This window comes from Oxyura jamaicensis, chromosome 14 (assembly GCF_011077185.1).
Source record: "Oxyura jamaicensis isolate SHBP4307 breed ruddy duck chromosome 14, BPBGC_Ojam_1.0, whole genome shotgun sequence".
Taxonomy (NCBI): Eukaryota; Metazoa; Chordata; class Aves; order Anseriformes; family Anatidae; genus Oxyura; species Oxyura jamaicensis.
In genome coordinates, this window is record NC_048906.1 from 4,906,118 (window position 1) to 4,929,785 (window position 23,668).

At 51.1% G+C, this 23,668-nt stretch overlaps 1 protein-coding gene and 1 long non-coding RNA gene across 2 annotated transcripts; both read left to right on the forward strand.

Annotated features, from left to right (window-relative positions):
• Positions 1-243: 243 nt before the first annotated feature.
• On the forward strand, positions 244-2,705 carry LOC118174585. The gene is made up of 2 exons (XR_004754700.1): positions 244-326; positions 2,240-2,705. It is a non-coding gene; the product is annotated as an uncharacterized LOC118174585 (long non-coding RNA).
• Positions 2,706-12,966: 10,261 nt separating this feature from the next.
• GRIFIN (galectin-related inter-fiber protein) lies at positions 12,967-14,430 on the forward strand. Its single transcript, XM_035340013.1, is given in 5 exon segments — positions 12,967-13,023; positions 13,025-13,069; positions 13,071-13,156; positions 13,244-13,406; positions 13,778-14,430. Coding segments are annotated over 5 exon segments (516 nt in total). The 3' UTR covers positions 13,943-14,430.
• The last annotated feature ends 9,238 nt before the right edge of the window (positions 14,431-23,668 follow it).

Sequence of the window (23,668 nt, forward strand, 5' to 3'; positions counted from 1 at the left end):
CCTGCTCCTGCTGACCCCTGCCAGCAAGCAAGGAGCCATCGCTAGAGGTCATGAAGGGGCTCTGCAAACCCCAAATGAGCCAAAAAATGTGGAAACCCATGGCAAACCCACTGTTCCCGAGGATGCTGTGGGTTCCTCCTTCCTAACATGGAGCATCTTCTCTCTGCAGCCAAGGTTGGGGACAAAGGATGGCGTGGTTGGTTTCATGATTTTAAGTTTCTTCCTATTTATCCTAGAGGATGTCCATCTTCTAAAATTTTGCTTCTTCTCCACATCATCCTGATCCTGGTTATCTCAGCTGAACAGAGAGCTGGGATCTCTCCCAGGTGGCTGTTCTTTGGCTTCTCTCATGGTGGTTGGAGTCCCTCGGGAGCCCAGATCCTGCCAGCCTGACCAAACGCTGCTCAGATCACCCCCTTGCCCCAAAGGGTGAGGTGAGCCCCTGCAAACAGGAGAGGTTCTCGTAAACACCCCAACGAGGGACTTGGCTCCACGCAGACACAACAACAAACATTGGCTTCTACTTCAAAAGCCTCGTAGTTTAAAAAGCAGCTATGATGCAATCTCACATGTATGCAGGTATGTAGGGCAATACCAGTTGCTGTAAGAGGCTGCAGTTTGGGTCTGTTGGCCCAAGATACTTGGAATAATTGGTGGTGCCAGGTCCAGGGCAGCCACACATCCCAGGGGACACTGACAGCGCAGCCATGGTCAGCACATGTCTCGGGGCATCTCTCCTGGGGATGTTTTCCTGTCCCTGTGATTCAGATAGGAGCCAGGGAGATATCTGGGAGTCTGGCACCTGGGAAGCAGAAGGTACAGAAAGGGCACCCATCAGCTCTGGTGCCTTTGGTTGGGCAAGCACAAGGTGAATTTTGGACAAGGTAATATCTTGCATCGGACCGATGGATGAAGCAGGAAGGCTGCACTCCCTGAAAGCACTTTTATTGTGTTCCTGCAGCTCAGATCGCAGCATGGATTTCGGGGAAGATCATTTCAGGTCCCTGTGGTAACACAGGAGACTGGGAACTGCTTGGAAGAAACGGCATACAAACATCTTCCTGTCCAGTGTTATGCTCCCCAGGCTTTTTGGTGCTAAAGGAGGTTGGAAACACTCTGACATGGTTGCAAAAGTGGGGAGCTTGGAGAGAGAGCTTGCCACGAGCTGTTCCCCTTGCACTGGGAGCTGGCAGGAAGGGCACAAGTTTGTCCTATTGCAGCTCAGTCATGGGACTAAGAAAGCTCTTTAATCATTGTTTGTTACACACAACGGCATGCTTGGACTGAAAGTGCAGAGGGAGCCAGCACCTGGCAAAGCCATTATTGGCCACTTCAAGTTATTTCTAAACTGATGTTGAAAAAAAAAAAAAAAAAAAAAAAAAGAAAAAGAAAGAAAAAGAAAAGAAAGAAAAAGTCAAATGCAACCCCCTGCCAAAAGAAGATCTCAGCCTGCACAGTAGGAGAGGTTTGTGGGCTGTGATGGAGGTGCACAGAGGGGTGCCGAGGTGTGGATGGGATGGGGGGGACACCCCCTTCTCCCCAGCTGGAGCTGTCCCAGGCATATTCCTGCTTGCAGGACATGGCCACTGCTCACCCCCTTGGCCTCTACCCTGGCCCAGGGTCCCCACCTCTAGATTCCAGACATCCCATAAATAAGGCCGGTCGCAATAAAAGCTTATCAACCCATAAAACGCACCCTCCCGAGCACATATTCCCAGGACAAGGCTGTGATAAGGGGTTCAAACACAGGAAACGGGAGGGAGAGCATAATAACAACGGCACTTTAGGGAGGCCCTACATGAACAATGGCCCGTCTGTGTGCTAAGCAAGAGGGCAGATGGCACCCAGCTCTGTGGTGGCATTGCACAGGCTTCTGCAGGGTGTGATGGAGGTGACTCAGCCCCATCTGAGCTGCTGGCCCTGCAAGGATTTGTCCCAGGCCACAGTCGGTGGTGATGGAGCTGCCAGACCTTGGGGCTGAGCAAGCAGGGAGGTTTATCTGAGGTTATTGCATCTGGTAGAGTCCAGTAGCAATATTTAAAGATATATAAATATATATATTTGTAATTTAATTTGGAATAACGCGTACTGCAAAGCCTGGTAAACGTTATTCAAATATTTGTGAAGTCAGGGTGTGCCCCAGTCTGCCAGCAGCTCCCTCGTGTCCTTTCTTTGAGCTAGGAAGGATCAACCCATCTGAAAGGAAAATACTTCAGTGACATGTTTACTTTCTTCACAGCTTGTTTTCTCGCCTGGATGGGAAAGCCTGAGGCCATCGGCGGGGTTCACATCCCTACAGCCTGCTGCAGGCTGGCAGGTGGCAGCACGCCGGAGCCCCTCGCCCCATCTCCCAAATGCTCCATGGACAAGTTAAAGCTTTCATGGCTGCTTGTGCAGGGGTAAAGGCTGTCCCAGTTTCAGTTTAAATCCATCAGGATGCCATCCCACAGCCACAGTAAATAAAACCTCTGACCTCACTTCCCCAAAGCCAAGGTGGGCAGTTGTCCCTATGGCTGCTGCGTTGCACCAGCAACATGGGCAGAGTTGCTGCAGTATTTTGCACCCCCAGACCTGGGACTCTGGCAGCCTGGATTACCTCTCAGAGACCACTGAAAAGTTTTTAGGGATTGTCCCAGTAAAATGAGTCTAAAACCCACAGTTCTGCCACGGCTTTCATATACTTTGCTTCCCAAGACAAAGGTTGTCGTGTTCTATAAATGCACCTTCCCCTTTCGTTCCTAGATGCAGGACTCTACGGAATTTTACTAAAAAAGGTGCTTTAGGGTTGTGCCAAGCTGAGTGATCTGGCTTACTCTGTAAGAACCACTTATAAATAATATTAAAATGGTTTTATTTTCTCCACCAAACAACTAAAACTTGGGAGGCTCAAGAACTGATTTTCATTCAACCCCACTGGAGAAGTGGCTGCGTGACCACAACTCCCCATGGCAGTACCATTTTGCAGCCCACAGGCAGCCACTTTTGACCTCCTATGAGGTATGCCATGGTGGTTTTATATCAATAAAGTTTATCAATCTGTATATCAAACTGAGCAGTAGACTCCACTCCAGCTCCATTTGTACTGTGGCCAGATGCCAAATCAAATCACTCGAGCAGGCCGATTGCATTGACAGTATCATCTTTATCAGCCCAAATGCTAGCCCTGTAGAAATGAAGAAGTTAGTAGAGATCTGTTTTCATCATCTTCTGGGATTGGCATCAGTTACACTCCCCTTTTAATTAACTTCACATTGCTTTCTCTAAAAGCCATCTCAGTATTTTAGCCGTGATGGCTGTCAAGCTGGCAGGCTCCAAATGACCCAGGGGGCCCAGATGCCCTTTCCAAAATACTGGCTGCTTTCTAGACCTCCTCCCAGCCTGCCACAGAGGAGAAAATTTTGCGTCTGGGAGACCAAAACGCCTACGCTGCCCTTTAACAGCACAGTGCCACATCCATGCGCAAAGGCAATGGGCATCAGTGAGCGCTGGTGGGACCTTCTCCAGAGACCTCCTCCAGTTCTGGTCCCCAGGGAGGAGGACCTGCAGACATGCAGTGGTTTTGTAGTGTGGATAAACATCTCCCGGGCTCTCTTTGGGATTTTTCCAACCTTTCCTTTGTGAGTGGGGTGAGGATTTGACCTCAAGCCTTCCCAAGTGCCGCTCTCGAGCATTAATCCAACAGGGTGCCTCCATTTCCATGACCCTATTTCCACCCTCAGCGTTACAATCCACTCTAGCTCCATGAGCTGTTCCAGATGTTTTGGAAACCCCTTGCAGTTTGGTAAAAGCTCTTGGAAAAGAAAAAAAAAAAAAAAAAAAAAGAAAAAAAAAAAAAAGAGGATTCCTCCCAGCAGCCAGATCTGAAGGAGGAGGAGGAAAAGCAGAGGATGTGAGGAGCAGAGAGTCACGGTCTGGTAAACTCTCCCCAGGCTACAATCTGGACCAAGTACAAAACAGGATTGATTGTGCTCAGGCAGATCAGAGCTAATGCAGACCACTTGTGAAGATGGGGCCTGTAGCCCTCCTCCCATCCCATCCGTGGGAGCTTTGTCCTTGACCATGGCAGATGGACATTTTCCTCCATGCCTGTTCCTGCACAGGCTTGGAAATTATCCCACATGGTGGGAATGGGAATAAGGACATGTGTTGCAAATCTGTCCTCAGCTTCCATGACTTGAATTCTGAGCTACTACCCAGATACAGATGGGGCTTCAACCCCACTTCCCAGCTCAGCTCTATAAGCAGCAAAACTGCAGCCAAGATGCAGATGGGTCTGGGTTGAGCCTTTCCTGGGCTAAACCCTTCACAGGACGTGTGGCATCCCCCTACCCCGTGCTCTTGCTGCCAGTTTACATCCCTTCTTCTCGCTGAAATCTCACACACACAAATGCTCATTTATAAAGCACCCCTCACCACCCTGCTGAAACTCTCACGCTCTGCACAGCTATATTTGAAACTATATAGAAATAGATTATATATAAGCCCAGCACCAGAAATAGAGAGGGACTGAATCAGACGCCTAGATCCAAGCCTAACCAAAGACACTGGAAGCTGGACCTGCCTCCAGATTTTGTGGCTGGAACTATCTATAAAAACCAACATGAAAATAAAGAAGAAACCAAACAACGTGGCATCCCCTTGTCTTGACCACAGTGTCCCTGGGGCAGCAATTGTCTTTTTGTTCATCTCAAGAAGAACAACTTTACTGTCTGCAAAAAAGAAGCTGGAGCGGGGTCAGAGTGTCTCGCTGTGGGATGGGACAGAGAGGAGCAGAGCTCCCAGGGGGAGCTGGAAGAGCGAGCAGCAGGAAAAGCAGGAACAAACAGGGCTAGAGGGAAGGTTACGCTTCCCCTTCTTCATCTTCCCCCCCCTACCATGTGTCCCCACATCTCCCAGAAATGTGGTGCCCTTGGCTGCCACCTTCTTGGCTTCCCCTGGAGCAACCTGAGCTCTGAGGTGCCACCACAAGGATGCTGTTGCTGGTAGCAGGCCTGGCACCATGGCACGGTTAAGGGCTGCCAGGAGAAAGGAGGGAAGGGATCCAGGCCAGAGATTTAGCCTTTTGGATGAAGAGACCTTACAGCCCTTGGGCAGGTCGGGAGAGGAGCAGGGCTGGTAGGGTTTGGCCCTTCCCAACCAGAAAAGCCACCCACCCACCCAGCTCAAGAAGTTGCAAATCAGTGACCTGAACCTGCCCCTCTCGGTCTGAGCTATCCTGATCACATCAGGAAACAAGTGCATTTGGTTCCCCAAACGGGAGGAGCTTTTTTTGTCATCGTCGTCATTTTTTGAGTTTCAGTCTTTGTCAGCAGCCCTTCCTCTTCCTCCCTGCTCTCTGAAACAGCAGAAAGCTGCATCCTCCTCCCCTGCTGCCTCTCCGATTGCTGCAACCCCCCAGTGGCCAGCCCTGTTTGGCAGAGGTCAGGGCCCATGTGGAGAGGACCAAGTCTCCAAGCTCAAGGGTTGGATAAATTGGTGGCCTGAAGTAGACACATACGGAGTTTTGCTGGTCCCCTTTGAATGTGCGACAGGGCCTGCAAAGTCAAAAACGCCCTTCCCATGTGCTCATCTCCCATGCCTAATTCCCCCTTCTCCCCTGAGCCTGGGGGGGGGGGTGTGAGCCCTACAAAGACCATGGTCAGTTTATGACACTGACACAATGGGAAACGCCTTCGTGGGTGGCTTCAGTGCAACAGGACCAGGAGAAGAAACCAGTGGTGGTGCGAGGAGAGGCTCAGATGCTCTCAGACAGAGGAGGGACTTGCTCTGGACCCCAGAGCTTTGACCCTCTCTGTTCCTCAACCCTTCTCCTTGACCAAACCCAGAGTCCTCCTCCTTGGTATTATTGGCACATTTGTGTGTTTAGGAAAGGTCACCCAGGGCTGGGCTGAGCAGCTGGCTGGGAGGGTTGTGACACTGATAGTTTCATAGTTTTCTTCCATTTTGAGCTTTTTCTGCCTCCATTGGGGTTGGTCACCATCTGACCCCAAACTGGACCTGTGTTACAACCCAGCCTGTAGGACAGCTGTTTTCAGGGTTGATGAGGATCTCAAACACGGGCATGGGAAGGTCTGTATGTAACCCTCTCAAATGAGCTGGTGGGCTACACAAATCCTGACATCCCCACACCCAAACCATCCTTCCGAAACCTGCCCAGAGCCCTCAGAGCTCCAGCACATGGGATGCACCTGTGTCTAGTGGCTCCGAACCCCAGGCCATACCAAACCTCGCAGGTCGGCTCCCTTCTTCCACCCCTCTCCGGGCTTCCCTCCCCTCCGCACCTTCCCTGGAGCCAGCTGCAGGCGCGTGACTGCGGCTCTATCCCACGCGCTGCTCCCCGGGGAGGAATCCAGCCTTTGATATGCGGAGCGTGGCTGCCTGCGCCGTGCTCAGGCCTGTTGCCATGCGGTCTTCCCTGTCCAAGGAGCTGGCACAGGGGGGGAAAACATTACCGAGAGACCGTCGTGCCGCTACTTGCGTGCATAGCTGAGCGCAGGAGCGAAGCCCGCGGCCAAGCTGCAGCCCCTCTACTGATGTGCCTCCTCCCCTGGTGTTTTGGGGCAGTAAATCACTCAGCACCAAATCAGAGCCATGCAGACCGAGGAATCCTGGCCCTCAAAGGCTCGCCTCACCTGGGAAGCCGCTGGGGAGCACTTCTGATTTGGCAAGGCTTAGCAAGGAGGCTATGGGGGGTGGAGGGGGCTTCGCCAAACCTGACTCCATCCCCAGGAAGCAGGAATTAATTCACCGTGTCCAGGCTGTTCACACTTCTCCCCCCTCCTTCCTGAGGTTCTGCCATTGCTTTAACTCCAAGACAGAGACCACCATGAGAGGACATGCAGAGCACCCACGTACTGATGATGGTGAGCAGAGGAGGCCCAGCACCAGCTCTCCTCCTCCCCATCCATCACTGGGGAGAGGGAGACAGATGTCTCCCCGGGGAGTTTGGAAGGTATCACCGGGGAGCAGGATAAATCAGGTCCTGGCACACACAGCCAGGGCAATTATTTACGGGTGATCAAATATTGGCTCCAAGAACCTGGGCAATAAACCACAGACCGTGCCAGACCACGTGTTTGCCTTCTGCCTGCCCTCGTGGCAGGGAGCGCTGTGTGTGATGTGAGGAGGGACCAGCACTAGCCGTGCCCCAACCAGCGCCAGGAGCAGCAGGACCTGCTCTGATGCAGCTTCACTGCCACCTCCCCGGCAAACTGAGCAAGAAAAAATGAGGGCTTGGCTCTCAAAGCCAAGGTGGTAAAAAAAGAAAAAAAGAAAAAAAGAAAAAGAAAAAGAAAAAAAAAAAAAAAAAAAAGGTTGGTGCCATGGCATGTGTAGCATCCCTGAGACAAGGAAATGAGGAAAGTGAGGGGATTCAGCCCCAGCTCCCTCACCCTCTGCCTTGTGCCTGGCTGTCCCCATGACACAAGCAGCAGCAAGGTGGCAGCAAGCAAGGCCTGGTGAGATGCCCATATAAGAGCAAACTTGGGCTCTAGATCACAGGCAAAACCCTCCTCTTTCATTTACTCATTCGACCCAGAGGTGCTGGAGCTGATAACGCCGGCTTTCTTTTAAGCAGACGCCAGTCATAAATAAAACAAACCAGGCAAGCTCTCTGTTTCCACCATGCCGCCTTTCATCCTCGCTCCTCAAAGCTGCTCGAGAGGAAAGTCCTGAGGAGGGAGCGGGAGCTGCACCGGGACTTGGCCTCAGCTGCACTTCCACGGCTCCTGGCCCCGGCGTGGGGTGGCATCACCAGCAGGGTGGGGATGGTGCACAGCCAGGCAGAGATTTTGGGGACAGCTCGCAGAGATTTTGCACCTTATCGCTCACACCTTTGCCTGCAAACAGGCAAAAATGTAGGATTTCACACCCAGTAGCTGCAGCCAAGCCGTAGTGGGGGGAACACCAGGCTCCCCTTCCCCAGCATTGCTGCCCAGCCAGGAGGACACACTGACAGTACTCCAAAGCACAGACAAACTGACAAATGCAGTGGCCACAGACCTGCCAGCACCAAGGCCGCTCCCCAAGGCTTGGCAGCTCATTAGGGCTGGTGGCAAAGCTGACACTTAACGAGCCTGGGCACAGGCAGCGTGTGCCGGTGGGTGTTTGCCTTTCCCTGTTTCTCTTGCCACCTCGCGGTGTGTGATGTTTTGCTTTCCTTGCTCTCCTTGTGACTTTTTTTAGGCCGGGCAGCTGCGATGGGCTCTCTCTGCAGGGTATTTTTGGAGAGCCAGCAGTCTCTTTAAAGCAAGCGCCTGCTCTAAGGAGAGGTGCAGGCTGCAGAGCCGACCAGGTCCCAGGAGGGAAGGCGCAGTGGGTGTTGCATCAGGCTGTGCTGGCAGGAGACCCATGCACAGTTTTTCTGACGATTATCATTAGTCTCAGGGATCTGCTGGGAGTCTCCAGCCCTCTTCTGGCAGGTCCCACAAAGCACAGCAGGGTGAGATAGAAACGTAGCAATACCATAGGCAGTAGCACTGAGATTTGACATATCCATAAATATTTTTTTCTAGTTCCGTGATTGATGCATTTGCATGGCAAAGAGAGGAGCCAACACCCCGTGTGGGGTAACACACTCGCAGGGCAGCACGTCCGCAGCAGAAGGCTGCAGCCCGATTCCATGGGGGAGTTTTAGGAATTCCCTCGAAGATCTGAAATTGCTGTGGAGGAGGTAGAGAATCTGCCAGCAGGCAGGCAAGTCTGGAGAAGCCTCACACAGATGCTTGCTGTGGGGAAATCACACCCCCTGGTTTATCCTGGAGGAGGAAGGTCCAGGAGACCCACCTGGCCCTGGGATAACCCCGACTCACCTCCAGGAAGGAGCTGAGCCTGTCTGGGGTGATGCCCAAGAGGCTCTGCCTGCACCCGGACCACTGTTTTGTGGTATGGCTTTTTTCTGCAAAGCTATTGTACTAAAACAAAGAGCACTGAGTTTTAGGAAAACCAGCAGGTCGCCCTGGCTCCAGGAATGGAGGAAAAGACTGAGAAAGAGTCATGGTGCTCCCCCCAACAGGTAAGGGCTGTCAGCTAGGTGAGGATGCTCAAAGCCATATTTATCCCCAGACTGTGACAGCCACCCTCCCCCGGCTGCTCAGCCTCACATGGGTGAGTCTCTTGCTTTGCTTGCATTGGTGTATTTAGGGAAAGCGGGCTGATTTGTGAGCACAAGCCTCCAGGAGGTATCTATTACTGCGGTTTCCCAGCTGTTATATATATATGTGAGTACATATAAGGGTAAATATTAATAGGAGATAGCACTGTGCAATAATATGAGGACATACATAGCGCTATAACACGTGGGCACAGAGATGTCTGGCTGCTGCTGTTTCTGGCTGGCAGGACAAGGTAAATACAGGACAACATGCACTGCTGCGTGGAGAACACACCTCTTGTTGGGGCAGGACTGAGTTAATCACAGGATGGACACCTCTTTTCTACATGAGCTCACAGTAAACCTGATCAGGTGTTAGAAACTGAAGCATCATCTGCATCAACTACAGAGCAGCCCACGAGAACAGAGGACAACTGACGTACGGAGCATAGATGAGAGGACTATGGCCAGGTCCTGAAAACCCATCCTGTGTGTTTGGAGACCTCTAGAGACTAATGGCAATCATCACGCTTGCACAAATTCAGCCGTTTTTGCACTGGGGACTGTGTGAAAATCCCCGTGGGAAGCACGGCGCCAGGCTGCTCGCTGAGCGCCTGTCCCTCCCTGAACAGCAGGAGGAGGACTGGGGGACAAATGACCAGAAGTAGGACAAGGATAATAACAGCTTAAGGAAAGGTGCAACCACTGCTGGCTGTACGACCAAATGGCTGACAAATGTGTAAGCAGGTCTGGCAATAAGTGATCTGATAATCACCCAAGTGTCACGCTAATGAAGACACCCGGCAGCTAACAAGCCATCAGGTTATCAGCTCCTTCCACCTCAGACTGTGTCAGTCTTTGCCATGTCCCAGTAGATCATAATCAGTGTGTTTGGGGGAAAAAGGGAAAAGTTATGATATTAAGAGCCAACAACCCACCTCCGACATCTGGCTTTAAACATATGCCCGCTCCCTTCCACCTTGCGGTGATGACGCTTCCCAAGGAATGGCACTACAGGCAGAAGGTAAATAGAGGCTCACCTGTAGAACCAGTCAGTATTTGGGCATCACTTGCTGGTGAAACGTGTGTGTTTGCATCTTTCCCCAGCAGCTTTTATTGCACTTTCCAAAAGGCCAACAGGAAGCAAACCGAATTTGGGAAACACCAAGCATCTCTGAAATTGCTCTCCCTGAAACCAGAGCAGTGTGAATCCCCCTCCCTCTGAGAGAGCTTCCCCATCTCGCCAGACATACTTTTGCTGTGTTATTTTTTGTTCTCCCATGGGCAGCCCTGCAGAAAACCACAGCTCATGGTGCTACTCGGCCTGACGTTGCTTCTAGCAGCGGGGGAGGAAATTCAACGCTTGTTGCTGGTGGTGGCACTGGTGGCTGCGGTGGGAGCTGTAATGGGACCCAGCTGGGACATCACCCTGCCAGGCCTGTCTGCACGGATCTGTGGCAAGCACTTGGTTTCATGAGACATAACACAAGTTTCCAGTAGCTTCTTTAGCAGTTGTGACTCACTGGTGGGCGCCCTGTGTGGGTGAGAAGCAGGCACAGGGCACAGAAAGAAGCTGGTGTTTGCCCTGCCACTGCCTCACTGGACAACACCCTCTGTTTTCCCACCACTCCACAGCACTTTGACTTGCCCTGCACTGCTCCATGCTTCTCCTGAACACTGATTTTTTCAGCTCCATTGTGCTAAAGTCACTGCGATGATTTAGCTTGCAGCTTGCTCTTTCCCATGTACACGGCTGCGATGCCGTCTGGTTCTGGCCACTGCCGTGGGGAGGGTCGCAGAAGCATCCCAAAGGGTTGTCTCCCCCTCTCCGCACAGCCCTTAGCCTGGCTGGCAGCAGAAACGAGCAGGAGGGGAGGATCTGGGGAGCAAAACCACATCTTTGAGCTCAGACCACAAGCAGGGGATACATGCAGCCAGGCAGATGAGGGATGCCAACGTGCAGCACCCCGCAGCACCCTGAGGGGGGATGGCTGCGTGTCCCCACCACCCGCTCAGCACCTCCGCAGCTGCCTTGCGCGTCCCAATGCTGCCATCTGTAGCACAGAGCCCTGCTCCGGTGCTCCCCGACACAGCCTTTTCTCACTGTTAGCATTGCCGCTTTGTAAGAGTCCAACTGGGAAAATCCCAGCCTGGGACTTGGGTTTTTTTCAGCCCCCAGAGAGCCGTTGGATTACACGCCTGCTAGATTGCATTTTTAGTCATCTGCCAAGGGGCACCAGAGCCTGGGATAGCAGCTCTCATTCTGCTTATCTGCTGGAAATAAAACAAACACGTTCAATACCATTAGCACTACGGACAAAGAGCGAGGGGGGTTTCAACCACAAAAGCCAAAGATTCCTGTCGGACCATCCGGGGAGCACTGCAGCCTCCCATCCATGCAGGGATGGGCCAGCGTGGGCCTTTCATACGTGTACCCTGTGAAAATGGGGGAATGGAGTAGGGGTATGAGAAAATCCCTGCCCTGCCTCGGCTTTGCCCAGCCATACATTAGCACACACTAATAAAACTCCCATCGCCAGTGAAAAGCAACATTAATTTCATCACTACCTATTTCTTGGTGCCTTTCCATGACAGCATATATCTGACAAAAGCTCCCTCGCCCCGCTCCCAAATCCCTGCTTTGTTTCCAGCCAGGAAGGGAATCACACTGAGCTCAGCACGGTGGCATCCCAAACCTGCTGGCCCCGCATCGGCTGGGACAGAGCTGCTGTCAGCTCGTTTCAGGCTGGGGCTCTGAGCGAGCAAACAGGCAAAGAGAAAAAGAAAAAAGACTCTAAGGACTTTGCAGCAGACAGACCTTCTGGCATCTCCTCCAGCTTTTGGGAGCCCCCATCCTCTCTTTGTGCTCCCAGCACATCCACCCCATCACCGTCCCATGCTGCTTCCATCGCGTCACAGCTCCAGCTCGCCTGGCGCCTGATGCTTTTGTATGGGACTGAATTATCCCTGCACGCCTCAGCAGGCTGACCCCGCCGGGGGGGGGGAGCAGGATTTGCTGCTTCCCAGCACCATCCAACAGCCTGCGCTGAAAAGGCGACCTGGGGCTGCTGCCTCTGCTAATCCCTGTGCACAGGGCTCCTGGCCAGCCGCCCCTATATAACCCCCCCGACTGAACACCCACATTGCAGCAAGGGGCAGGCGAGCAGGATGGCACTGCGGGTAAGCGCTGGGGATATGCTTGACCTGCATGTCCCCAAAATGCATTGGAAATGGGAAATTTTGGCAGAGAAAGGGAAGAGGTGCGGGAGCGCTGAGCTATAGGGACCGAGAGCCAGGCACGGAGCTGGCAGTGGGGATGCCAAAGCTGGAGAGATTTTCCCAGCACGAGCAGTAAGTTTGGGAAAGGGAGATGCTCAGAAGTGCAAAATCATTAGAGTGCTAAAAAGTGCAGGGTGAAATGGCAAGCACTTCTTATTAAAATGAGTTATTTAATAAAACTATGAATTATTCAAAAAGGAACATTTTCCAGCTCGTTCTGTACAAGTTTAACCTTGGAGGTTGGGGGGAGCGGGTGGAACAGGCAGAAGCTCTCGGGAAGAGTCCTCTGCCTAGTGCTGGATGGGGACGGGCTGGGTGCCACGTTACCATCATTCCTTCATCAGTCCCTGCCTTTTCAGAGTACCAACAAGTTTTCTGCTTAGCTTGCTTCAGATTTTGCGTTGTCCAGCAGGGGAGAAGAAGCAGAGTGTCTTTGTGCCTGGTGGGATTTGCTGCCCCTGAAGTCTTTTGTAGAGAGCTGGATGGAATCAGGGAGCAAAAATACTATATTTTCATACATATATATGTAATGCAAGTGCCTGAGCTTATTTAGGAGTCAGAAAAGAGCACGGGATTGAGAGCATGTCTGTGTGGGAATGGGGAGAAAAGGGAAGAGGATGACAAAGATGGAGAAGTGTCTGGGGATGAGTTGGTGACACGCAGCTCCCCACCATGCTGTGCCTCACCGTCACCTCCTCACCGGCAGTTCGAGGCCCTGTACCCGGAGGGGATGTGTCCCGGCTGGAGCATCGTGGTCAAAGGCGAAACCAGCTCCAGCACAAGCATGTAAGGCCACAAGCCACTTGCAGTCCCCCAGCTCTCAGGATCTAGTGGTACCGCTCCATTGCTCCACATCATTTCTTTCTCTTTTAGGTTTGAAATTAATTTCCTCAGCCATCCCGGAGACCAAATCGCCTTCCACTTTAACCCCCGCTTTGCCAGCTCCAGAATTGTCTGCAACTCCTTCCTGGCCAACCACTGGGGGAGGGAAGAGGTTAACAGCACCTTCCCCTTCGAAGCAAAGGAGCCCTTCCAGGTAGCCCTGTGTCACACCATGGATGTCTGTGGGTAGGACAGAGGGACCCAGACAATATCATGGTCTTTCTCAGGGATCTAAACAGCCCCATGCCCAGTAATGTGCCCTCTCTGGCTTTGTCCACTGCTAGTACTTCTTTTGTCCCCTAATTTTGTTGCTGATTTATACCCAGCTCTGGCACGGACATGTGCAGCTCCAGCAATAATCCCTGGATGCTGCAATTGTCACCAATTTAAGCTTTGCATTATCACTTGTTTCTGCTGTCAGGAAATAAAGAACTCAATTATTCCTTCCTTTTATCCAACAAGGCAGTGACCTGTGTCCAGAGGACGGGTGTCCACGTGGTGAACCTAACACAGTCTCTCTTTCAGGTGGAAATCTACTCTGACCACGACTACTTCCACATTTTCATTGACGAACACAAAATCCTGCAGTACAAGCATCGGCAGAAACAGCTCTCATCCATCACCAAACTGCAGATTCTCAATGATATCACCATTTCTTCGGTGGAAATCACCAAACGAGGCCTCTACTAGAAGAAGGAGGTGGGACAGGCCCACAGCCCACTCCACCTGAAGCTCCTGATCCAGCCAGGGACCACCTTCTCCCTTTCCCCACTCACCCCATGCTACCACCAGCCAGCCAGATAGCTGCAGCACCTCCTTGTAGAGGAAATGACAGCCACTCCCATTACATGCAGCAGCCAGGCACCTTGCCATCTGTAACCCAGATCATCAAAGATCTTCCCCTAGGGGGCACGATGGGTTTTGTAGGTCTTATCTTTGCTGTTAGACAGTTAGACAGCCTGACAGATCACTACTGCACGTAGAAATCTTCCTTGAGTAGTCTGGACATCTTAATGCTACCCTAGAAATTGTGTTTGCTCAAGGGTAGGGTGAGAATTAACACTAGTCCTCAGCTGGCCACCTGGCGACGGTCACAATGTGTATGGATGTTACTGACAGAAAGGGGCAGTTCTCTGCAAGAGCCGGGTAAAAATGTAGTATTTGCTAATAAAATCAAACAAGGAAATCCCTGCTGAAATCCCATTTATCAATGAGCAGATCATCTGAGTTATTTGTTCGCTGCAAATCTCCAGGCACATGGTACAAGCAAGGGCTGGTGACTGGGCAGGAGGGCACAGGATAGGGGGTGGTTTTTCTTCAGTGGGAAAATACTGCCTTTTTTTTTTTTTTTTTTCTTTGAGGGTTATTCAGGGTCCTTTCTACATAGAACAGTGATAAGATTCAACTTGCAAGATATTTCCAGAGAATACTTTTCACCAATTGAGAGATGTTTGCTCAGCCTGAGTCCTGCCAACTGCAGGCTTGTTAAGCACATGCTGGGAGTGATGTAGTGGGTTCAGAAAAGGGTAAAGCTTAAATAGACACACAAAAGCACATGGGCCCTCCAGCCTGCACCAGAAATACAGCTGGACTCCAAACAGAAGAAGATCTGAAGAAACCAGGGTCTCGAAACTGTAAGCTCAGAATGAACACGTTATTTTTCCTGTAGCTAGTCTCTAACTTCTCTTTGCTCTGATTTCTTTTTTTTTTCCCCTTCCTTTTTAGCTGTCTTTCAACAGTCTGCCTGTCCCTTGTACCCTGTTCTCTTTTCAATTCTTTGTTTCTTGAAGTCCAGCATATCTCCAACTCCTTGACCAGGCCACGGCAGGCAAAAAGATGTTATTTTTACCATTTTAATTACGCACATCATAAGCAGCATAATGTCACAGTGTTAAATTTGAACAGGAACTCGCTCCAAAAATGCAATTACAGCTGCCCCCAAATCTCTCTTTTGCTCCTCAGACATAAGACAGACCACATTCCTGATGGTGAGCAAAAGGCAGAGACGATCCTGCCCTGCTAGTCCTTTCCATCAAGAAGACACTTGGTATCAAAGGCAGCCCTGACCCATCTCTGCCTTTGGGTGGGATCACCAAAGGTCACAGTTTTGCTCCAGCCTATTCTCAGTGCTTCAAGTGGCCATTCCCAGCTCTCCCCTCTATTTATAGTCTCAAGGACTTACGAGGAAGACGTGACCGTGTAGCCAACCACAACACAGAGTGCCACAAAGATGACATTTATGAGTCTGCTGAAGTTTATTATGTTCTTCCAGACCATAAAAAACACTATCAGGAACTTATCCTGTCCCTGTGGACAAGTGTGCAACAGGAACATTAAGTAGTCCCATCCTGTACCTTCTCCCTCCAAGAAGGAGGGAAGCTATCATTGGGAAATTGTGACTGTCTTGGTTGCAAGTTGGGAGACTGGGGATGGTGAGACTTCCTCTGGTTTGGAATAAATCAATCATCACTGGGACAAAAAGGCCTCCTGGGACTGGCTCAATTTGTAGTAGTTGTGATGCAACTCAGGGGTTCAACTCATTTCACTCTTACAGCCACCCCTTCAGCAAAACAGACAAATGCAGATGGAATTCAGGCCCTCTGGGATCTGTCATACTTCTGACAATGCCGAGCTGCATTTGAAAGAAATTGTTCTTTTTATTCATGCTTGTTTGGGGGTTGATAGAGACAGATCATTTTTCATGGAGGAAAAGTGATGAAATGATTTATAAGGCTAATGCTTTATACTTACATGGCTGCAAACTCCATCTACAGCCACCGCTGCAGTAATACACCACGATTTCATTTTTCTCCAGAACCGAGCAGAGAGGACCTCAGACAAATGGGGCAAAAATATCTCAAGTACAAACAAATAAAGAGATGCCACAAAAAATCAGGCGGTGGCAGAGATTACGCCGTGACTCCTGAGCACCTTCCCCAGAGCTCATGTCAGCGGCTGATCTCACCCCGTACCATCTGCGCCAAGAGAGCTCAATCTCTCCTGACACATCCACAGCGCTGCCGCAGGGTTCGGGATTTTATCTGCTGCCTCCTCCAGCAGAAACAGTCCCAAGGGTAAAGGGGTCTTTGGAGCTACAGAGCATCTCTGGTAGGAAAGCTCCAGGCCCAGATGTTCATAGCTGTTTGGGGGGATGCTTTCCAACCTCCTCCCCTGCCCCTTAAGGGGAAACTCCAGAGAAAAATGAAGCCACACAATTAGGATGGTCTATTAAACTCTCAGGAGGGGGGTTGGCACATCAGCAGCTGCAGAGGCACTGTGTGCTGGTATTGAGCTGGTCAGAGAGAACAAGCTGGTCTTCCTCCCACATTTTAAGCAGTTTTCCTGCTCCTGGCCTGGGGCTTGAAACTGTGTGGGGAACTGATGGAAACGAGCTCTTGCCCAGGGGTACATTTTGGAAAGCTGAAGGACTTTCGAAAGGGAAGGGGCAGAGGAACCAATATTTCACTGCCCAACCTAAAGCCAAGGCTCAGTATTTTTTGTAGCCAAGCAGCAGTGCCAGGCTGAAATGCTTCCAGGGAGAGCAAAGGCTGCAGGAGGGGACGGGGACTGCCCTGGGCAGGATCTGCTCACAAAGCAGCTGCTGCTGCCCTTGCTGCTGGAACAAACCAGTAAGGCCACCTGAAACTCAGATATCCCACAGGAAACAAAGCTGGGAGAGGTGAAGACCCCTCCGATGAGCTCTCCCTTTCCTAATATTTTCCTCACCTGGATCTGCAGAGCTCGGTGAACTGCTCTGGCTCATCCCCAGCTCCATGAGAGGGAAATCAGGCTCGCAATCCTTCGTGCTTAAGCTGTGCCAGGACCCCCAGGGCCAAGGTGCCCCTGGCAGGCCGCAGTGCTGCAGATCTCCCGCGGAGCATCTGACGGCACACGGTCAGCTCCGTGGTGCCACTGACACCGCTGGCAGTCCTCACGCACTCATCTCCTCACAGGCTGGTGAGCAAACGCCCCCCACGTCAGAGGTGGTCACATCCGATCAGCAGCCTGGAGACATCAGGCTGGGTGACGCCACCTCCGCCAGCCTCAACAAGGGACACCTGAATATCAGACCCTTGAGATAAGGCAGAAGGAAAAGGGGCACAGATTCATTGCTCGTGCAGTGGGAAAGCTGTCTAGGAAAGCATAAAAAAAAAAAAAAAAGTTATGTGGGTTGCATCTGAACACACGTTCACTGACCCAATGCCTACTTTATGGCATTGCCACCCCTCTATAATGAGGCCTCAGCACTGGTGGTTTGGCTATGCTGCAGTCATAGCTGGAGGGCAGCTCTGGTGAAGAAATCAGGAGGGCAGTTGGTAACTGCTTACCCAGCACGTCTCCTCCTGTGTGTGCTCCCAAAGGGCAGCAGGGCTGTGCCGAGGCACTGCTCCCCGCCTCACCTCTGATACAATGCAGCCACGCTGCGGTGCAGCCCGGCGAGCTGGGCCCACGTCACCTCGTTTCCCTCCTTCCCCACGGCCTTGGCTTTCCCAGCACGTTGCCACAGGAGCACAACCCACAACCACAAGACAGGAGTAACTCCCCGTTCTGGTTGGCATACGGCTCTGAGGCACTGGGCTGCCCCAGATCACAGCTGGAAGGGAGTCTGGAGGAAAGCAGAGGGATATTTTACTGCATTTAAGGAGAGCTTTATAAAGTCTCTAACTCACCATCTCCAGCCAAGAGCCAGCTCAGACAGGAAAATACATCTCCCAGCCCTGATCTTGCATTCATGGTGGCAGGTACCAGTTGCAGACATTAAATGCAGGCTGGAGAGGGATTATTTTCTGAAAGAAAGGATCTGCCGTAGAGGTTGAAGAATTGGAGTCTGATGGTATCACTTCACTTGACAGCTGCATTATTGTATACCTCTGCTGCCTAAGGAAAGGGTGACAGAAATTAGCCTTGCTCATAAATTTGCTGACCCTCCAGTTCTGCAGGCTGTTCAAGACCCTCTCGCCAGAGCTGGATGCCATCTATCATGTAATTCCTTCAAGCTGTATGAATATAGCTGGCCAAATCTATGACTTTACCAGAGCACAAGACAACAGCCAGTGGAGATCAGGAGGCTTTCTCTGTGCCATCACACCCATCTGGGTCTTCTGAAACATTTCACATCCGTAACACTTTGCATTTACAAACCATAAAGAGAAGGAAGTGCTGTAACACCCTTATAAAGGTGAGAAAGCCAAGGTATGTGGTGAAAAATAGCATAGAGATAGCAGAGAAAAGGGACAGAACCAGGCATTTTTCCTCCAGCATAGTGCTCTCACCCTGCAGCTCATGGCCTAGTCATGTAGCCTGTATGTTGGCTTGGCTGTTATCTATCAGAAGTTGCCTTAATAAGCTAAGGGATCCTGTGCCAAACTCCTCTACAGCCTGCAGCACAGCACAGATTGCACAGACAAACCAGCCCCTTGTCTTAAGGGAGGGGTCAGGGCTGCTGAGCAGCTCATTAACCCAAGTTCTCCATTCAGCTGCACATAGGTATCCATGCCACGGTCTCAGCTGCTAATCAATGTTTTTCTAGCTTCTTTGTTTCCTGCTCCAGACCAAACAATGGCCAGAGAGCCACAAACATCCCTTGATTCTTTCCGTTCCTTGACATGCCACTTGTCTAAAGAACATTTTAGCAATTGCTCTGAGATTTATTGCCCATGAGCTTGCTGTTTTTGAAGATTGTGAGTAAAACTGAGGTGCAGCTATTTCACCTCCTAACCCCAGCCTCTGCACCAAGCTCCAGCTCCTGTCATGTTTCATTTCTTGAAGCTGCCTTGTGCAGTGAACACAGGCTGGAACCAGAGACAGACGTGGTCAGTGGTGATGAGAGAGCAGTGATTGTACCTCCAGTAAATTGCCTGAGTCTTTCCAGATGAGTCACTGCACAACGAGAGGTTACACATTGTTACCAGAGAGAAAAAGTTTGCAACTGATCCTCACAGAGCTTAACAACCTCTCAGCGCCTCTGATTTTGTACGACTCTGCTTGCAGAGATCCCTCTTAAAAGGCTGCCCAAGATAAATAAAAGCTCACAGATTTTTTTTCTTATGTCATCAGAACATTAGAGCAGACTGCTGGAGAGGATTCAGACCCATGATCACATCTCTCCCTGCCTCCCAGCTGATCTCCCTCTTAAATCCACAGAAGTCCTAGGGATTTCCTGATTAGGACTGCAAAACATAGGAAGGCTTATTTTTAACACGTACCACTTGATCACCAAGCCCTTGTTGCAAAAGTGCTCAAGCTCTAGTTCTCGCTCCAACCTGATCCCAGCCACATCAGCCAGGAGTAAAACTTTATGCTCAGAAAAAAATCCCTGCTATTGTATTTTCCAAATCCTTTACCTCTTCCCGCTAGCAGATGTGGATCTCACAAGTGCTTTTCTCAGAGCCTTTCCTTCCTGCCTCCACGCATTTCCCCTCCACTTCTGCAAGCATCTGCAGCTGGGAAGATGCAAACAGTGGCAAATTTAAAGGCTTTGTCAGAGATTTCCCCCAGATGGCAATCAGCTGAGAAAGCTCCCTCATGTGAAGAGCTCTTTATTAGCCTGTTGCACCTGGGTATGGAGCACCAGAGAAGCAGGATTGTTATGCAAATCTAGCAGCCTTCAGGTGTAAGGGCAGACTGCCTTAGCAGCTCCTGCTCTTGATTTTGTTGTATCCACCACTCTCAGTAGTAGCAGTGGCACCCACTTAGGGCACTAGTATTACCGCAGGGTGAAACAGAGACCCACAGACCTGGGCTTCTCTTAACTCCTCAAAGACTTGTCTTAGCAGGCACTCCCTATCACTTCACATCCTTGTCTGTACAGCTGGGCAACAAGTTAGGAATCCACAGCACTGATTTCTCCTAAAACCCACCCTGCTGTGCAGCGTACCTCCTTTTAACGAGACAGGGTCAAGTTCACTTGGTGCTGTTTCAGGCAGGTCCCACCAGGGCACATCCAGCCCCGTATTCCTCAGGCTGTTACTTGCCTGACCTCCCGTACAAACCAAAAGCAAAGCTACCTGAAAGAGAGATTTTAAATCACACTAATGCCAAAATGGTGTTTCATTGTTTCTGAGTGAGCAAATATCATATCGGACAAATTCTTCTGTGCAAAATTATCTTTTCATTTCAGCCACTACATTTCCGGAGCACTCAGTCTAAGAGGCTTCCAATAACAATGATGGAAGATAAAGAAGTTGGCACGTATCTGTTTATGAAAACAGACATCAGTGAATATTCCCAGGCAGAAAAAATGCACACATTCTCCATTTAAAATCCTCAAAAGGACACTTGAAATAGTTTAAATGTTTCCTTCTTTGATTGAGAGGGGAAGAATAGAGGGAGAAGAAGGGGTTTAACTCTCCTAAGAGTAATTACAAACAACAAACATCAATTCCCAGCTGTTTTGTATTTCTTTTGTGATTTTAGTTTCAAAGATTCTGAAGTGCACTTGGCACTATTCGTGTTTTGTCATTGTGCACAGCGTCGGCCTCTTGCCTCTACCCAGATTTACACCCAGGCCAGTGCCAGCACCAGCGACCTCCACGCTGGAGCTGTGCTGAGGACCCCGGCCACGGTGCCAGAAATAACTTCATGTCCCCACCAAAGCCACAGTGCTGGAGCAGCAGTGCCACATGGATGGAGCAGCCACCAGCAGAGGGAGCGGCTAACTCGGCACAGAGATCCCCGAAAAGAATAACGGGGGATTTGGGGAGCATTGATGCTGGGTATAAGAAAATGGCCCTGGGGAGGATGGAGACCGTTTTGTCCAGCACATGCTAGCAAATGGTGACACTGTTACTGTGTCCTGATGGCAAAAGAGAGCCGAAGAGACAGGTGTTAGTATTACTCCTGTGGATACCAAGCTTTAGAAATGCACACATAGCCCTGCTGGGTGGCAGGGTCCCCGGGGGCTGCAAGGAGTGCACACAGGATGGTCAGGTCTAAGGGCTCCAGGAGCTTCCCGTACCCCTCGGTCCCCCCATCTCTGGGCCATGGACTGAAAATGTGAGGGATGGGAGGGAAGTGGCAATGAGGAACCACTGTGTTTTATCCAGTGCTGTCCAAGGGCGGTCTGACCAGCACCTCCCAGCAAAACCAAAGGGAACCAGCTCCACCAGTGCCAGCTTTCTCCGCTCACCGTCTCTCCCCAAAGGCACCGGGACACAAGGGCAGCTGCCCATCCATCCCCTTGCACTCAGCATGTTTACACGGGGAAGGGACGTGAGCTGCTGTAAGGAGCTGCCCCACTGGAGGAATTGCTCCCCTCCCACACTCATAAGGAGCTGATCCATCCAGCCACCAGCACAAGCTGGAAAATCTTCAGGGTTTCCTTCATTTACACCGCTTCTTGGGCCTGGGACAGCCGGAGCACATCGGTGCAGCCATGCAGCTCCCGCTGGTGCTGCGGAGGGAGCAGGGAGGTTGTGCTGAGCCAGCTCTGCTAAATTTACCCCACCCTGGGACTCTGACGTGAAGTGGGCACAGCAGGTTTGGGCAGACATGCCAGGCTTGGGAGCTGCTGTGAGGTTTTTCTGAGATTCTGGCAATGCCCCAAAGCAGCTGACTCACTCCTCTCAGGTCAGGGCTCCACAGCTGTAACTCCGGTGAGACCAGGGGGCTATTTCTGATGCACAGTGCTGTACAATCAGCGTCCACTCCATTACCCTTGCTGGTGAAGGATGGCTCCTGTCTCCAGCGAGCTTTCTTTAGCTTTTACTCCAAAGCTGTTCTGTAAGAGGAGAACCAATCTGAAAAGGGTATGGCGTTTTCTTTTTGCTGGAGATTCCCCATCTGGAGTTATTTGGTGACTTTGAGCTTGCTGTAATCAATGAGCTTGTTGTAATCAACGTCCTTGTCCTTCCTGTCCGCCGTACGCAGCATATGGATTTGTGATTTGTTGCTAGAGATGACTTGGCATTTGTGAGTTGTGTCAATGGATGCAAAAGCAGATTCATCCTAATTACATCGAACCGCTGATCAACTTATTAATCTAGCCTTAGGTTCCTGAGCAGTAAATCATGCAGGTTACAAACAAAGAGCATGGGATAAAAATGTTAACTGCATTCATTAGCTTGAGCATTTGGAAGGCAATTACCTGGACAAAAATATGTTTAAAGAGCCCTGGCACATTTCATAGCTCTCTCCTCTTGTAGGCTGTTAATACGCTACTAAAAGTGATGACTTTAACACCTCCGTTGTGTTGTTTTCTGTGTGTAATGACAAATCTGCTTTAGGGAGGCTGGGCAGAGGCTGGCAAGGGCTTGGGTGCGTGGAGGTTGCCAGTGATGTCCGTGCCCTGGCCTGCCGAGTTGCCTGTTTGCCACACATCAATTTGCTTGTGGAGCAGCTGTGAAATTGCAGCGGATTTTAGGTATCCATGAGAGTATCGGTGCATTTCCCTGCGTAGAATAATGTGTACCTTGTGCTCTGGGCGACACGCTATAATTAGTTTATGGAAGTTGTTTGTCTCTGAAGGTCTATAAATACACATACATAAAACTATAAGGGAACGAGCAGTCACATGCCCGAAGCAAACACATTCTGATGCAGAAGAGCTTTATATGCTGACACCCCCCCGACGCTGTTCCACTGCTGATCTTTCTTTCACTTCACGTCAGGCTGACCAAAAATATTTACTTTCTTCTTAAACACAAATAGACTGAAACGGATGGAGAATCTCCCAGCTGAAATGAAGGGTGTTCACCACTCAATGCCAGCCTGGGCTTGCTCTCTCTTGAAGAAGGCAAAGAAAGAAACCAAAACCCAACCCCCTCAGGCAGAACTCTCTGATCCCCTTGTCAAACATTTCCCCTCTGATTCCCTGGCATCACCCAAGTGCCTCCAAGAGAACAGCTTCATTTAATGGCCCAGCCTCGTTCAGCCCAACCAACCCCTCCATCGTTTTCAAGTGACTTTCTCCATGAGATGCACTCATGTTCCTCCGGTTTGAGAGGAAAGCCACAACGCTGTGTGTCCCCCTGGGGGCTCCCTGCTCCAGTGGGCTCCCACCACCACCACCACCACCGCCGCATGCCGTGGTGGCAGCCGCTGGCTTCTGCTGAAGGCGCAGAAGGAGCGGGGTTGGTGCAACAGAGGTGGGCACGGAGTGCCGGGGATACTTGTTCTGGAGGAGAGCGGGGGACATAACGGGAGGGGAACGACCCAGGGAAGGGAAGGAGGGGAAGGGCCAAGGGGAGAAGTGCCCAGGGGAGGGGAAGGGCCCTGCCCAGCCCTGCCCGGCTCGGGTGGAGCTGTCCCTTCAGCACCACGACCCGGGCACCTGCAGCCCGGCACGGCTCGGCTCGGCTCGGCACGGCTCGGCTCGGCTCGGCATGGCTTGGCATGGCACGGCTCGGCTCGGCACGGCTCGGCTCGGCATGGCTTGGCATGGCACGGCTCGGCTCGGCACGGCTCGGCTCGGCACGG